This window comes from Syngnathoides biaculeatus, chromosome 16, assembly GCF_019802595.1.
Source record: "Syngnathoides biaculeatus isolate LvHL_M chromosome 16, ASM1980259v1, whole genome shotgun sequence".
Lineage (NCBI taxonomy): Eukaryota > Metazoa > Chordata > Actinopteri > Syngnathiformes > Syngnathidae > Syngnathoides > Syngnathoides biaculeatus.
In genome coordinates, this window is record NC_084655.1 from 24,003,819 (window position 1) to 24,018,916 (window position 15,098).

At 46.2% G+C, this 15,098-nt stretch overlaps 2 protein-coding genes across 3 annotated transcripts; one reads left to right on the forward strand and one right to left on the reverse strand.

Moving 5' to 3' along the window:
- Positions 1–3: 3 nt before the first annotated feature.
- On the forward strand, positions 4–9,293 carry trap1 (TNF receptor-associated protein 1). The gene is made up of 19 exons (XM_061846712.1): positions 4–228; positions 1,111–1,281; positions 1,359–1,441; positions 2,022–2,162; positions 2,406–2,477; positions 2,742–2,902; positions 3,217–3,326; positions 3,402–3,475; positions 4,628–4,783; positions 4,873–4,993; positions 5,075–5,144; positions 6,147–6,294; positions 6,376–6,561; positions 6,823–6,961; positions 7,052–7,137; positions 7,214–7,359; positions 8,650–8,722; positions 8,839–8,965; positions 9,153–9,293. Exons 1-18 carry the CDS (start codon positions 108–110, stop codon positions 8,938–8,940), a joined length of 2,160 nt encoding a protein of 719 aa, XP_061702696.1. The 5' UTR covers positions 4–107; the 3' UTR covers positions 8,941–8,965; positions 9,153–9,293.
- LOC133514769 (MAPK regulated corepressor interacting protein 2-like) lies at positions 9,269–14,446 on the reverse strand. Of its 2 annotated transcripts, XM_061846714.1 has the most exons (6): positions 14,333–14,446; positions 13,387–13,479; positions 13,240–13,309; positions 12,657–12,796; positions 10,928–11,017; positions 9,269–9,408 (listed from the first exon to the last, which is right to left on the reverse strand). In XM_061846714.1, the coding sequence occupies exons 2-6, from the start codon at positions 13,439–13,441 to the stop codon at positions 9,338–9,340; spliced, it is 426 nt and encodes a 141-aa protein (XP_061702698.1). In that variant the 5' UTR covers positions 13,442–13,479; positions 14,333–14,446; the 3' UTR covers positions 9,269–9,337. The 2 variants fall into 2 exon arrangements, with proteins under 2 accessions (XP_061702698.1, XP_061702697.1); XM_061846713.1 differs by lacking the exon at positions 14,333–14,446 and having other exon boundaries at positions 13,387–13,665.
- Between the last annotated feature and the right edge of the window lie 652 nt (positions 14,447–15,098).

Genomic DNA, 15,098 nt, shown 5'->3' on the forward strand with positions numbered 1-15,098 from the left:
GAGAACCGGACGGGTCCTTCCGCCGCTAGTGTACTTCGGTGTGGGTTTTTTTTTTTTTAACAACGCGTGCGTCCTCTGGTGTGCTGTCACCTGCCGTCATTGTCACCATGTCCCGCTGCCTCGTTTTGGCCCGGTTCGCTGTCACGTCTTTCTCAGCCAGAACCACTCGCAGGGTTCCGGCATGCGTCCGCTGTCTCAGCGGTGGTTTCCCCCGGTCCATCACACGGGGTAAGTGGTGCTAGCTTAGTCGGGCTAACGTTAACGTCATTTGTTGTCTCGTAATATTTACATATTTGACATCCCCTAATTAAATCACGATTGAATCACTTAATGCACGGTTACCAAGTAATCAGCGACTTGACTCGTTGTAGAGTTTACATTGGGTGTCCTCCCCTTACAGAGCCTCAAAGGAAGTCGCCCGCTGTGGTGCCAAGAAATATCATATGTTCTCTTCAAATTGATACCATTGCTCAGTCCCCGCACGGGTCTTATAGATTGAGCATAAGCGCAATAGAAGATGAATCAATGAATGTTGACTAAAGAGTAGAACATGGCCCGTCTTTGACGATGCAGTGGTACTAAGCTCGTTTTTGGGGGTTTCATGAAAAGTATGAGAAAGAGGATTCCATCCGATGCCAGCAATCTCGAAAAAGTAAATGAGAGTGATGTTTTTGAAAACATCTTTTTTTCCACCCTTCCTCCCATACCGGTCTAAATTTCACTTGAAACTGAACAAGCTAAAAAACTGTATTTTACCAAGTTTTCTTATTAACTTGCATCAGATAAGTTTACTGTAAGATCTTCTTTTGTGTTGAAGTTCCCCCCCCCCCACTCCCATTTAAGCATAAATAGAAAGTTCTTTTTGCATATTGGTGTTCTTTGGGATAGGGGTGGGTGGGGCACATATGAAACAAGGTATGTAATTGCTAATCTTGTTAGTCTTCTACAAGAGATAAATAAAAATACAGCCCGATTTTACTTCACACGGTTCCAAAGAATGAAGGCACTTGTTTCACAAATCATCTTTCCCCGTTTAAATGAACGGATAATGACTGTAAAGCAGGCCCGTGAGCGTGTCGAGCTTGACTCTGCGCCCGTTCCTGTTGCCAGACCCGCAGGTCGAACCGCAGCAGAGTTGGAAGAGCGGGCCCATGTTGCGGCATCCTCGGCGGGCCTTTCCTTGGCTCAAGCGGCAGTCTTACTACAGTACGCAGGAGGCAGAGAAGGAACCCGAGGAGGAGGCTTTGCACACCATCATCAGTGATTCCGAGAGCGTCCAAGGTGCCGGAACTCGCGTGTGCACTTGCATATGAATTGTTTAGTCATGTTTTAAATGTCCTTTCTTCTGACCCATTCAGGCGACTTCTCCAAACATGAATTTCAGGCCGAGACCAAGAAGCTTCTGGACATTGTCGCCATGTCTCTGTACTCTGAGAAGGAGGTAAGCGACGCTTGTACGATGAACTCTTGCGTATCGTAGGGGATCTTTTCTAAATCCGCTCGCAATAGGGGAAAATGTGTGATAGATGCACTCTATCTCTGTACAAGAGGTTTTATCCAACACACTGTAAATACATTCAAAGTTTTACAAATATTTTCAAAAGTATGAAAACGTACTTTCCCGAGTGATTCCCTCGATTAAGATAAGATTAAGACTAGATTCCCGAGTGCCTGTTATCAAGTCTCACCGGCACAGTTTTCCAATGAGATCCAAAGCGTGGTTATTTCAAGCAAGTGCTCACTTCCAGTTGACGTTTACGGTAAATCTCATGCATTTAACAAAAGACAAAAATGGGAGATTTCACCACCACCATGTTCAACCAAGCCATCTAATTTGATTTAACGAAAGCCTCCTATCTTATTGTCAACATATAACGTATAAAGTACAATTGATGGGCCAATGGGAATGAGCACAGATTGTTACTGTAATTGTTAACCTTCAAAGTCACAGAACTGGTACTTGCTAGACTGTTTAATAAAAGCACAAAATGTCCACTACAGTCTGTCTTTGTCCCTCCTAGGTGTTCATCAGGGAGCTCATTTCCAACAGCAGCGACGCCCTGGAGAAACTGCGCCACAGGCTGATGACCGGAGGCGGCCAGACGGCCCCCATGGAGATCCACCTGCAGACGGACGCTGCCAAGGGCACCTTCACCGTACAGGTCAGCTTGCGATTTAGGAACGTCGTCACACCTGCAAATGCGGCATACAAAATTCGCAATAAGTAGCGGTGTGCGACTGGAAATTGTGCATAAATGCCCTTCACTCGTACGAAGTGATGCAATTGGGGTGGCCGCAGTATCAGTCTAAGGCCAAGGATTTGGATCTGGATTTGTAAAAGTAGGGACAGATTGTCTATCGTTTATAAATTAGCAAAGTGTTTAAAGTTTGCTTATTTTGAACAGGACACAGGAGTGGGGATGAACCAAGACGAGCTGGTTGCAAACTTGGGAACCATCGCCCGCTCGGGTTCAAAGGTAGCTACTCTTGCTCTTTTCTTCTTCTCATACGGTGTACGGGGATTAAGCAGGCCACGGGGAGTGTATCGAGTCATCAAACGATTGCAAACCCCCCCCCCCCCCGCCCCCACCCGCAATCCACGATCAGTTCAGCAAAAAGCCTCTGAATTGATGCGCACCTCCTTGGCTTGTGCTGGGCGACTTGCATATGATTCGCGTTGTACACCGGAATGGGCAGTTAGCCCACTTATAACTCACCCGAGTCATCCCCGATCCCCGCAGGCCTTTTTGGACGCCCTTCAGAACCAGGCGGAGGCCAGCAGCACCATCATCGGGCAGTTCGGCGTCGGCTTCTACTCGGCCTTCATGGTGGCCAACCGCGTGGACGTCTACTCGCGGTCCGCCGAGCCAGGCTCGCCCGCGTTCAAGTGGTCCTCTGACGGGTGAGGGGGGGGTTCACTCGGCGGACAAAGTTATTGGGCCGTACCGATTAGTCATTTTTCCCATGTGTGTCAAACTCTCGGCCCGGGGTTCCTTTTTCGATTCGCCTCTTAATTTTTTGTTGCCCACCAAAGCAAATCAAGTTTGTCTACTATGCTTTTCTTGCGAAGTGAATTTGTCATTTTCATATGGGCAGAAATGGAAATTGTAATTTGTCTTCCTTTTTTTACAGATATTACAAGCATTGGTTATGAAAACAATGATACCCAATCTTAACCACTATGTAGCATTTTTCCTCAATGTCACCGCAATTTAGCTCGGGAGTGTTTGAGATCGCCGAGGCCGGCGGCGTTCAACAGGGCACCAAGATAGTGTTGCACCTCAAGGACGACTGCAAGGAGTTCGCCTCCGAGGACAGAGTGAAAGGTAAACTTGTCGTCCCTTCTTCCTGGCGTCCGTTTCGGCACAACAAAACTTATCAGCTCTTGTGCCTCCTCCCAGACGTCGTGACCAAGTACAGCAACTTTGTCAGCTTTCCCATTTTCCTCAACGGTCGCAGGCTCAACACGCTGCAGGTGGGTAATAAGTTAGCGCGCTACGTCCTGTTTTCTAGATGACAGGTGTCAAACTCAAGGCCCGGGCGCCAGATCCGGCCTGCCGCATTGTTTTGTGTGGCCCACGAAAGCAAATCATGTATGTCAATTTCCGTGATTCTTGTTCAAATTTATACCAAAATTTCCAATTGTAATGTCAAAAATCATAATTTTGAGGTATTGCAAGCCTTTTTACGTTAGCAAACATCAACAATAGTTGAAAAAGCCATTACCCTGGATTTTTTTTTTTATTTTGAAGAATTGTTTCCTAATACTTTTGACGTCATACACATTTACAGTCACTGATTTGACGGGCGTGCCATCGCACTCTCAAATCTGCACAGTATTGCACATAAAATCATATGTGTAAAATGTGTTACGAGTAGAAATACATAGATATTGAATGACGTTACTTATTTTGTGTAGTCTTGCCAAAGGTTCCGTCTAATCTGCGCCACTGCGCAATTGTCGCACACTCTCGTCGCACATGAAAACTGATCCAGTGCAGTGAACCACAGCCTGACGTCTTTTTTTTATTTATATATATATATATGTGTGTGTGTGTGTATATAAACACTGAAGCACACGGTTTCTAACAACGATCTGCTGCTCAGCCCACTTCTCCTTCTTAGTTTACCTGACACCGCCCCCCTCAGCTCTTAAAGGGGTACACTCATAATTACAAACAGAACACACACCCGCAACTTGATATCTGCGGGCATGACTGACCACAGCCGTACATTTTTCAAATGTGAGTGACTGCGTTTATTAAGCCTGTGTTTACGATGACGGAACGCACGCCACAATTTAAACGTGTGGACAGCCACAACTCCACAAGATACATCACAGATGTAAATAATGATATATGACAACAAAATTAAATGTTACATGTTTTTTTTTGGTAGTTTTTTTGAGAAATGAATGAATTTGTTGTCAGTGAAGGAAAGTAATTGTAAAATTGACTGCTCACAACTTTTTTTTTTTCTTTTTTCTAGTTTCAATTAAAGGATAAAAATGACTTCCAATGTAGTTCTGGTTCGTGACTGTGTTAACCTGAGCCAAAATGGCCTTGGAAAGTCATAAAGTTGACTTCCATAAGATCAAAAGGCGAAAATAACATTTCCCTGTCATCAGGCCTTGTGGATGACGGAGCCCAAAGAAATCAGCGACTGGCAGCACGAGGAGTTTTACCGCTACGTGGCGCAGGCGTACGACAAGCCGCGCTACACGCTGCACTACCGCGCCGACGCCCCTCTCAACATCCGCAGCATCTTTTACGTCCCCGAAACGGTGAGGGCTTTCCCCCGTCCGAGGCGGCCGGATTGACGGCCAATTAGATGAGGGCGTCACCGGGTTTAATGGCGTCTTCGTGCGAGCAGAAGCCGTCCATGTTTGACGTGAGCAGGGAAATGGGCTCCAGCGTGGCCCTCTACAGCAGGAAAGTTCTCATCCAGACCAAAGCCACCGACATCCTGCCCAAGTGGCTGCGCTTCCTCCGTGGTGCGTTCCTCTACTTTTTCGCAATCTTAATTCTGATCATTCAAATTTTCATCCGTGTTCGATCTCACCTGTGCGTGCTAGGTGTTGTGGACAGTGAAGACATCCCGCTTAATCTGAGCAGAGAGCTGCTGCAGGAGAGCGCCCTCATTAGGTATGACCATTCTTGAGAGAGAGAGAGAGAGAGAGAGAGAGACCCCCCCCCTATTTCATATATTCATGATGGTGACTAATAAGATAGAAGGTGGACTGGGGAATGGATTAGCCAATTAACAGCTGCCCAAATATACAAGGATACTCTTTCACAGACACTGTAGAGTAAAAACATGACTCACTTTAAACTGTGCTTTCATTAAATCTGGTCATTTTTGTCAGGAACACGCTAATAGATCATCTCTGCATCTATAGTCATACACGAAACTCCCTGCCAAGAGCTAACTTTTGACTTTATATCAGAATTCCCGGCCTACAGAGCGCACCGAGTACATTTGTAATGCTAACGCTAGTGCTAAAACTAGTGCCACGGTAAAGCTAGCAGTAATGCTAACAGGACCGGTTAAAATAAAACCGGTAAATATCACTGAGACACGCCAGTAACACAGCAGCAACACGCCACCGCAGCGCGAACATGGCCGGTAAAAGTCACTTCCTCCGTCTCATTCTTACCTTCTTTGCTCGAGTGACCCCTTGCGGCCGTTTAAAAAAAAAAAAAAAAAAAAAATGCACATATTAGCCGCAACACCGCATAAAACCGCAGGGTTGAAAGCATGTGAAAAAGGCTGCAAACTACGGTAATAATAATACATTTGTGAGTGCAGCTTTGACGCCATTCAAGGTCACACTATACATCAGTAAAACAACGTTGGTGAGGGAAATTAGAGGAATCAAAATGTGGCTGTCACCCACAAAACAATGAAAGAGGACATTGAATTTCAAGAAAATGGTGCTGAGGGGAAGGGGGTAGAAGTTGCAAAGCAGGGGCCCCGGAAGTGACTGGGTAGGAGTCGGATTTAAAAAAAAAAAAAAAGTTTGTTAAATTCCTCTTTTATTGATGTTGATATCCGTGTACATTTTTCAACATTGGAAAATTCCTGCAAATTTGAGACCCTAAAATCTCGTATTTGTTCCACATCCTTTTATCCTTCCTCTGTTCCAGGAAGCTCCGTGACGTCCTGCAGCAGAGGGTGATCCGCTTTCTGCTGGACCAGAGCAGAAAGGAACCGGAGAAGTACAACAAGTTCTTTGAGGACTTCGGACTCTTCATGCGCGAGGGCATCGTCACCACGCACGAGCAGGACGTCAAGGTGACGCGACGCGACGTCGGCGGGCGCTCGTATGACCAAGCGTGTCCCTCGCTCTGATTCCGCCTCGCCGGGATTGCGCAGGAGGACATCGCCAAGCTGCTCCGCTACGAGTCGTCGGCGTTGCCGGCGGGCCAGCACACCAACCTGACGGAGTACGCGTCCCGCATGAAGGCCGGCACTCGCAACATCTACTACCTGTGCGCGCCCAACCGTCACCTGGCAGAACACTCGCCCTACTTTGAGGCCATGAAGCAGAAAGACATGGAGGTCAGACATGAAAAAAAAAATAGGAATGGGGAGGGGGGGGGTCTTAATCATTCGTTTATTCATTCCTTCCCTGCTCCCCAATCGCTAGATGGGATTTTTTTTAAATTGTTGACTGTATACAGTGGCACTATTAACTATTTAGGAGTGACAAAAAAAGGCGTGGAGTCATCCCTCAAATCGAAGGTCTTTGGGGGGGGGGGGCGGCTTCGTACGGTAGATTTGTGAATGCATTTATGAAAATGTTGTCAATATCTATCTCAGGTACTGTTTTGCTACGAGCAGTTTGACGAGTTGACCTTGCTCCACCTGAGGGAGTTTGACAAGAAGAAGCTCATCTCCGTGGAGACGGATATCGTGGTGGACCACTACAAGGAGGAGAAGTTCGAGGACAGCAAACGCGGTCGGTGTGCTGCGCGGTAGCCGGAAATGGCCCAAATGATGAAATTCTTCTCGTTTTTTTTTTTTCTTTTTTTTTTTTGGTCAAATGTAGCATCTGAGCGTCTGACTCAGGAGCAGGCGGACGACCTGATCGCGTGGATGAAGAACGCCCTGGCCCCCCGCGTCACCAACGTCAAAGTAAAAACGAAAACGGAATGCGCTCTCGGCGCCGGCGGCGACCGCTCGCAAACAAATCTCCCATTGTCGTGCGCAGCTCACTCCTCGCTTGGACACGCATCCCGCCATGATCACGGTGCTGGAAATGGGCGCCGCGCGCCACTTCCTGCGGACGCAGCAGCTGGCTCGCAGCGCCGAGGAGAGAGCGCAGATACTGCAGCCCACCCTGGAGATCAACGCAGGGTGAGAGCTTGGATTGCATCAAAATGTCTGTCGTTTAAAAATTAAAAAAGAAAGTCTAAATGTTTCTTTGCTGGGTCACTGATGTAGACGGCGACCAGTTCAGGGTGTAGTCCGTAACCTTTCGCCCAAAGCTAGCTGGGATGGGCTCCAGCTTTCCCGCAACCCTTGTGAGGATAAGCGGCTTGTATAATGACATGACACGTTTCTTTGGTGCTCTCGAGCGTGTTTGTGCCAACGGGCCGCGGCGCTTCATTCCGTTTGGACCTCGCTGCACTAACTGATAACCTGACTTTGGCGCCATCTTGTGACATCAAAAGGCAACTACAAGTAATTTTTTTTATTATTTTTTTTTTTGAAGCCATCAAATTGTACACGGACTTTGGGCCAAAATGTACTGCATACATTATTACCAATTGGACTGTTTGTTTAACCCAGTCGTGTAAAAGTGCTGTACAGGTACAACCTGTCACACGTGGGCTCATTCCAGGGTTATGGAAGACAATCACTTAAAATGTTCAAATTGCAGATTTCAGTGGCTTCAACTTTTTTTTTTTTTTTAAATCCAGTACTTCACATTTATTAGTGCAGGTCCGTTGTATTGAACTTTTAGGTACGTTTCAATGATGAAAGCTTTGGTCGAGAAGTGTGTTCAATTATTTGCAGAACACCAAATGTTCAATTGTTTTTCAAAAAATGAATTTTGTTTCCATTTAGTTACGGACGTCCAATCCAGTGCCTCGCTTTTGGACACGTGGGCCTAATATAGTACGAGTTTAATGTTGGACATTATAGCAATATTTGGAAAGTCAGGTTATTTTTTGATAAGGCGCTAATGGTGAAATCACAACTTTAACCAATCACATTAGAAATTAATCATATCTGCCGTCATTATCCATCCTCTGCTTGCTTGGAGCAAAACTTGTTACAGCCAATTTTGATCAGCAAAACACGTCTGCAAAAAATTAAATAGAATTGATGAATTCCATTTTCTATTGGCTTTTCTGTGTTCCCCAATTTCATTCTACAGAGTATGATGACAATAATATTCAGCATCTCAGGGCTGTGGAATGCTTGATTTTAATTTGTTTGTTATTAATTCTGAACTGCTGTAAGAGGACGTATTTGATATAGTTGTGGTATTATATTGTTTCATATTGGGTGATTTCTTGAATTGCGACATGATAGCTTTGGGACGAAGCTGTAAGTTTGAGTCGCGCAAACAACCAACCAAAGGAGCAGGTAGCAACTGTTGTAACCGCGCCGCGATATGTTTTTTTTATTTTGGCGCAGACACGATCTGATCAAGAAGCTTCACGCGCTCAAGGACTCCAACGCCGAACTGGCCGCACTGCTGCTGGAACAGGTAACGACGGCGGGTGCCGTAGAGATGCGGCCGGGAAAATAGGGTCCAAACGAGAGTCCGGTCGCACAACCGACTCCCCGTTGATCGATTTTTCTCCCCCCCCCCCCCCACACCAGATTTACGACAACGCCATGATCGCGGCGGGCTTGAACGACGACCCTCGGCCGATGATTTCCCGCCTCAACGACTTGCTGACAAAAGCTCTGGAAAAGTACTGAGCGCGCGAGTACTTTTCTCTGAAACGTGAGTGGGTCAATTCAAGCTTTTTTGTAAATGTTTATTTTTTATTTCAAATTTTTTGTTAAACTCTGCCCACAGCATTTTTTGAGGATGGCAAACAAGAATGAATGTGAAAACCCGTTTGGACTTTGACTCAAATAGTTACATTAGACGTGAGTTCTATTACACGAGCGTCGTCGTCGTCCTCCAGCGTTCCCGTCTGAAGACGGCGAGACAAAATGGCCGCAGCTCAAGCGGACAGAAGCCGACGTCCGCGCTTTCCGTTCCGGCGTCCCGGACGCCATTTTGTGTCCATTTCAGACCCTCTCCCCGCTTTTCGGGCCGCCGTCCCCAGACCTGTACTTCGCAAGATCCGGAAACTTCCCCCCAGAAACGTCACGACAGTTTGTCGATGTTGGCGAGGAAGCGCTGGGCCCACCACTCGTCCAGATCGATGGGCACAAAGTCTGACGAGAGAAGATAGCGAGAGGAACAATATGGAACTGGTTTTGCCCATCACTCTTGGACTGGAATATGGAGTAAATAAAAAAAAATATATACGAATAATAAGTCTTCAAGTGTTATTTGTGTAGTGACTACCATAATTTCCGGTCTGCGACTTTTTTCACACGCTTTCAACCCTGCCCTGCGCTTTATACGGTGATGCGGCTAATTCGTGCATTTTTTTCCTAAAGGCGGAAAAGGTTAAGAGTGGAATATATGTGCCAAGGAAGTGACTTTTACCAGTCCGGCCTGATTAGTGCTACGCTAGCGTGTTACTGCCGCGTCTCAGTGATTTTTACCAGTATGTTGTTTTTTTTTTTTTTTTTTTTTAAACCGGTCCTGTTAGTTAGCTAGCGGTAGCGTGGCGGCGCTAGTGTTAAATATTTGATGTTTCAATGTGGGCACTTGCAGCTTTTACACGGCTGCGGCCTACGTACGTGTGTACCAAATGGTATTTCCTTTCCAAATGTACTGGGTGAGGCTTATAACGAGGTGCGCTCTGTAGGCCGGGAGTTTACAGCGCAAATCAAATAACTTCAGCCGGAAAAGCAGCATTGCCGTGGTTCAAGTCCCGTTTATGGTGGGGTACAAGACTTGGCCACATGCAATACAAAGCATAAAAATCTAATTTTAAGTCAATAAAACGACACTTTCAAAGTATTTGTTAGCACCTGAGTCTTTCTGTGAAGAAACGGGAGCGTTTCATATAACATCCTCGCTCTCCTCAAAATACGAGGCAAGTGTGCTTTTCCCCACCAGTTGAGGTTTACAATCAAGCCGATGACAATTGTTGGCTTTTTTTAACACCCAAATATTTCACTAAACTGATTTGCAGTCACAAAAGTCATCAAGCTTGATGCTAGCACGTGATGTGCTGAAACAGTCAAATGGAACTTCACCAAGACGTTATCAAAATTATAATCATTCACACTGCTACTACACACACACAGAAGCGCGTAACACAAAACGTGCGAGCAGATATGACAGGTACTGTAATTCCCGCCCTACAGAGCGCACCCTGTTTATAAGCCTCACCCGGTACATTTGGAAAGGAAATACCATTTGGTACATACATACGCCGCAAGTGCCCACATTGAAACACCAGATATTTACGCAGAGTTTAACGCTAACGCTAACACTAGCTTCGCTGCGCTAACAGGGCCGGTTAAAAAAAAAATAAGTCATCATGGTAAAAATCACTGAGACGCGGCAGTAACGCGCTAGCGCAGCACTAATCGGGCCGGACCGGTAAAAAGTCACTTCCTCGGCGCATATATTCCACCGGTCTCACGCTTACCTTTTCCGCTCGAGTGCCCCCCTTGTGGCCTTTAGAAAAAATACGCAAATTAGCTGCACTGAAAGCGTGTGAAAGAAGCCGCAGTTTAAAGGCCGGAAAATCTGCGATACACGTCTGTAGTTCTGCTATTTGGGAACTTGACGAGCGAGCGATTGCCTGATCATAAGAAGGCGACTTCGACTGACCGTCCATGCGATGGTTAGGAGTGTCGTCTTGGTAGCGGACCGCCGTCCCGCGGACGTTCTCTCGCACGTGGTGAATCGTCTCCTGCCAGGCTGCACACAGGATTAATCCACAAACCTCAGAAATAATCATAAGAATCATGAACGTTGGCTGCAACTAAATTAGCAATAGCACTTGGCTACCGAAACTAACACCAATAATCAACAGCTTGGTGTTGCCTTCTTACAATGATCCATCAATCCATATTCTGAGCCGCTTATCCTCACAAGGGTCGCGAGAGTGCTGGAGCCAACCCAGCCATCAACGGGCAGGAGGCAGGGTACACCCTGAACTGGTTGCCAGCCAATTGCGGGCCCAGTTTCAATACCATCACTGAGCGGGAATCGATCCCACGCTGCCCACACCAAAGTCAGGCGTTGTGTACAACTACAGAAGGGGTGCCCAGACTTTTTTAGCCCAAGATCTACTTTTCAAGCAACCAGGCTCTCGCGAGTAAAGGTGGTAAAGGTTAATGTTATGTTGCCTCCTGTATTTAAAATACAGCTTTTGTGCACTGTATTGTCTGTGCTTTCATCCGAGATCAGGCGGAATTTGAAAATGACACACCATCTCATCCTGCACTTTCTACTTTGGCTTCGGACCGGACCTTTCCCACTCGGAAAAGAAAAAAAATCTCGTTCAGTTTCACCACTTTTCCTTCGATTATTCACATACTCCGACAGCCGTTGCATCTTAAAACAACAGCATTTCTTTTTTAACTTCCTCCATTAATATCGAAAGTAAACATGAGCGACACGTCTCGCTCGTCTTTGCTCTGCGTTCCCCGGACTGCGTTGCTAACTAAAGCGGCGGTGGTGGACGCGGTCATTATAAAACACATTGACGGGCGGCGTAAGTTACGGTAACATTTGGAATTGTGAGTGTACGTCTTTAAGGGAGGGGTGGGGGGCGCTGTAAGGTAAACTAGGAAAAAGAGAGTGCGGCGGAGCAGTGGTGGTTGTTAGACAAAGTTCCGTGTGCTGCCTAAAAGAAACCAGCGGCTTCTTCTTTTCATTTTTGACAGTACGTATGTGAATTGTGCCATTGGACGTTGAAAAATGCCACAAACTGAATAGATGGATGTTATACTTTCAATTTGCTGTGGAATTTTTTTTTTTTTTTTTTTTTTTTTTTTAAACGCACAACGCATCAGCAGTGCACAATTGCGCAGTTTAGGAGGAAGGTTGGCTGACGTCTTTTTTGGCACACCGACCTGCGATCGACGCGTCGAGCAAGCCTGCACGACACCATCGGTGACCCTTTCTTAGAATGGTGCAATGACAAAATATTGCTTTCGGGGACAAAACCAAAAAAAAAAAAAATGTTTTGCTGAAAAATGTCACCACGATGTGCAACAAACCACACGGAAGTCAGTCAGTCATCCCTCAAATGAAAACATTTGCGGAGGCCACACGCACGGTTGACAGAAGGCCCTCGCGCGAGCCTCAACCGAAGCAAAGTTGATTTTTAACGTCGGCGGCCTGTGACTTTGACTAAAGTCGAGCGGGGGGAGGGGGCCGAGGGTTGCGACTTTGCGTCCTTGCCCAAGGTCGGTTGTTTTGGGGGATGGGGGAAATTCACTCCAGAAGCGTAAAAGGCAAAAGCTTTTTCGGGGGAGGGGCGGGGCGGGGCGGGGCGGGGGGCCGACCGGCAAGCCCGGAAAGTCGGCACGCGCGCCGTCTTCTTTCTTACCCTCGTACACAAACTTGACGTTGTCCTCGTGGGCCGCCGTCGACTCCCCCCGCTGCTGGGGGTCTGCGGGCACGCCCGAAGAGGGCTGGTGGTACTTTTTGCCGTTGGGGCGGTTGAAAACAATCTTGGGCGCTGGCAGGCTGGAGGGCACAAACCAAAAGAATGTCGGGAGAGGGAAAAAGGCCAACGGACCGCAGCTGAGCGGAGGAACGCGGGTCGCCTTCGCCTCGGCCCAAGGTTACGCGCAAACGCGCTGAGGGCACGGTGTCAAAGGTTATGCAACACTTTTTTGGGATACCGACCTTTGGGGTTTTTTTTTTTAAATAAACACATTTACAATGCGGGAGTTTATGTAACAAGACTAAAATATTCATGTTAATTTGAGTCAAACAGCAAAACAATCATCTCACTCTCGTCTCTTGAATTTTTGACAGAGTTGTGCGCGTGCGTGAGTGTGTGTTAGCTGCCAAAGGTTTGCGCTAAACGAACAGCACTCGTGACTTATTGATTTCCCACAAACAAAGTCAAAACATGAGTGTTGTCGTCCCCCTCCCCCCCCCACGTCCGTGAACGCAACACTCACTCGGGCAAACTCCAGGTCGTCTGCTTGTGCTTGAAGTCGTTTATTTTGTTGTCGAGCGGCTGCGTGGGCCCTAAAACGTCACAAGTTAGCAACAATTGTACATATTTGTAAATGCTATGACTTTTTTTTTTTTTTTTTTTTACGTACCTGTGCGCCGTTGCGTCACCAGTTTGCTTGGACCTCTGGTGATCGTGTACATCATGTCAAAAAGTCACGCTCGCCCACTTTCACTTTGGTTCGCTGTCCGGACGTGATGCGACAAACCCAAAATAAAACACGGGCGCCACTTTAGAGTGGCGGGTGGGGGGGGGGGAGAGAGAGAAAGGTGTCCTGCCGAGACGCGCAATGTCACGCGTGGAACATTCGTCAGCGTCGAGGGGCACGAGCGGTGCAAACGCACCACGGCCCCACGTGCCTCTCACGCCCCCTCGTGCGCCTTAAAGGGACAGTGTCGCCCAAACGACAAGTTATAACACCATCGGAATTATGGCAAAAGGACGACACTTGCTTTTAACTTCAACTTCATAACTTGTTCGACTTTAGTGATGAGGTTTATAACCAAGTTTATTCCAAAGAACTCGGAGGAAACGATTCTGTATGAGGAACGGAGTTCGTCACAAGATGGCAGCAATGAGACATATCGGCAATCGTGTTAAAACCACCGAAGAAGATAAGCACGGATGTTACGTGTGTCGCCCACTGATACATAAATCAAAATCAAAATCAAAGACTGGCTAGCGCATACACATCGAGCGGTGCGTCGATTGGTTGAAGCCAGTTGGCCGCCATCTTGGTACTCCCAAAACGAGTGGAGGAAGTTAGGTTATGGATGGGTTTTCCCTCAAAGTTTGGCATGTAGAATTAAAACTGGCCCCGTGAGCTTGACAATGTGTTTTCTTGCTTATCCCTTATGATGAAATTTGGGAAATTTTTTACATCGTTTTTTTTCGCGAAAAAGCGTCGGAGAGTGAAAAGTGAACAGCAACACACGTAAACGAAACTTTGTTCAAGTGAATTAAGCTCATCGGAAGATTTAAAAAAAAAACTTTACAAACAAACTTTAAGGATGTCAAAGTAAATCTTTCCAATTTACCTGTGGAATGTTTTCTCACAGCCACAAAACTGGCGATAAACGCTGCACAGGTCGGCGTGCTTGTTTTGGGAGGATCAAGATGGCGGATGGCGACTTCAATTTTGGTGGCCAAGGAGCCGTCCAATGTTTTTTTTTTGTTGGTTTTTTATTCATCAGTGGACGTTACGTGTATCACCACAGAAGAAGACGTATGGGGTTTATTTTATAGTTTGCTTTCTTAATCTTTTTTTTTTTTTTAGCGGTGGCAAACGTAGTCAAAATCTACAGAAACATAAGTACAGATAATTGTTTGAATTAAAAAAAAACACTGGTACATCTGAAAATAGTGTCCTTTAAGAGAAAGCTAAAAAATACTTCAGAAAGTACACAAATACAGCCTTATTAAAACTATAAGTTATGTGTCATCTATTTGAATATTTGCTTTTTGACCTACAAAAGTATTAAAAATAACTCGTGCTAAATGTAAATTGTTGTGATTTTTGCAGGTTTACAGTTTACACGAATTTGCAAAAATTGATCAATCAAAATCAGCTTTTATGGCCAAGTATGCAACATGCAGTCTTCTTCATTTCGAGCAGTTAAAAGTGCGTGATGTGCTGTGATAGTCTCCAGCACTCCCGCGACCCTTGTGAGGATAAGTGGCTCAGAAAATGGATGAATAAACAAAAAATGCTGATATTTGTGCTTGCGACAGCGTCAATAATCACAGCACTTCTTCCGTCCTCCAGTAGAGGGCAGCATGTGTCCAACGAATGTTTATGTATTT

Bases quoted from the DNA above. Each gene is read 5' to 3' on its own strand.
- trap1 (XM_061846712.1), top strand. From the start codon at position 108: ATGTCCCGCTGCCTCGTTTTGGCCCGGTTCGCTGTCACGTCTTTCTCA. The intron at 2,478-2,741 runs GTAGCTACTCTT...CGATCCCCGCAG, and splicing joins TCGCCCGCTCGGGTTCAAAG to GCCTTTTTGGACGCCCTTCA. The intron at 3,327-3,401 runs GTAAACTTGTCG...GCCTCCTCCCAG, and splicing joins CTCCGAGGACAGAGTGAAAG to ACGTCGTGACCAAGTACAGC.
- LOC133514769 (XM_061846714.1), bottom strand. From the start codon at position 13,441: ATGATGTACACGATCACCAGAGGTCCAAGCAAACTGGTGACGCAACGG. The intron at 11,018-12,656 runs GTAAGAAAGAAG...TCCTGTGTGCAG, and splicing joins CGTCAAGTTTGTGTACGAGG to CCTGGCAGGAGACGATTCAC. The intron at 9,409-10,927 runs GTCAGTCGAAGT...TTCTCTCGTCAG, and splicing joins TCCTAACCATCGCATGGACG to ACTTTGTGCCCATCGATCTG.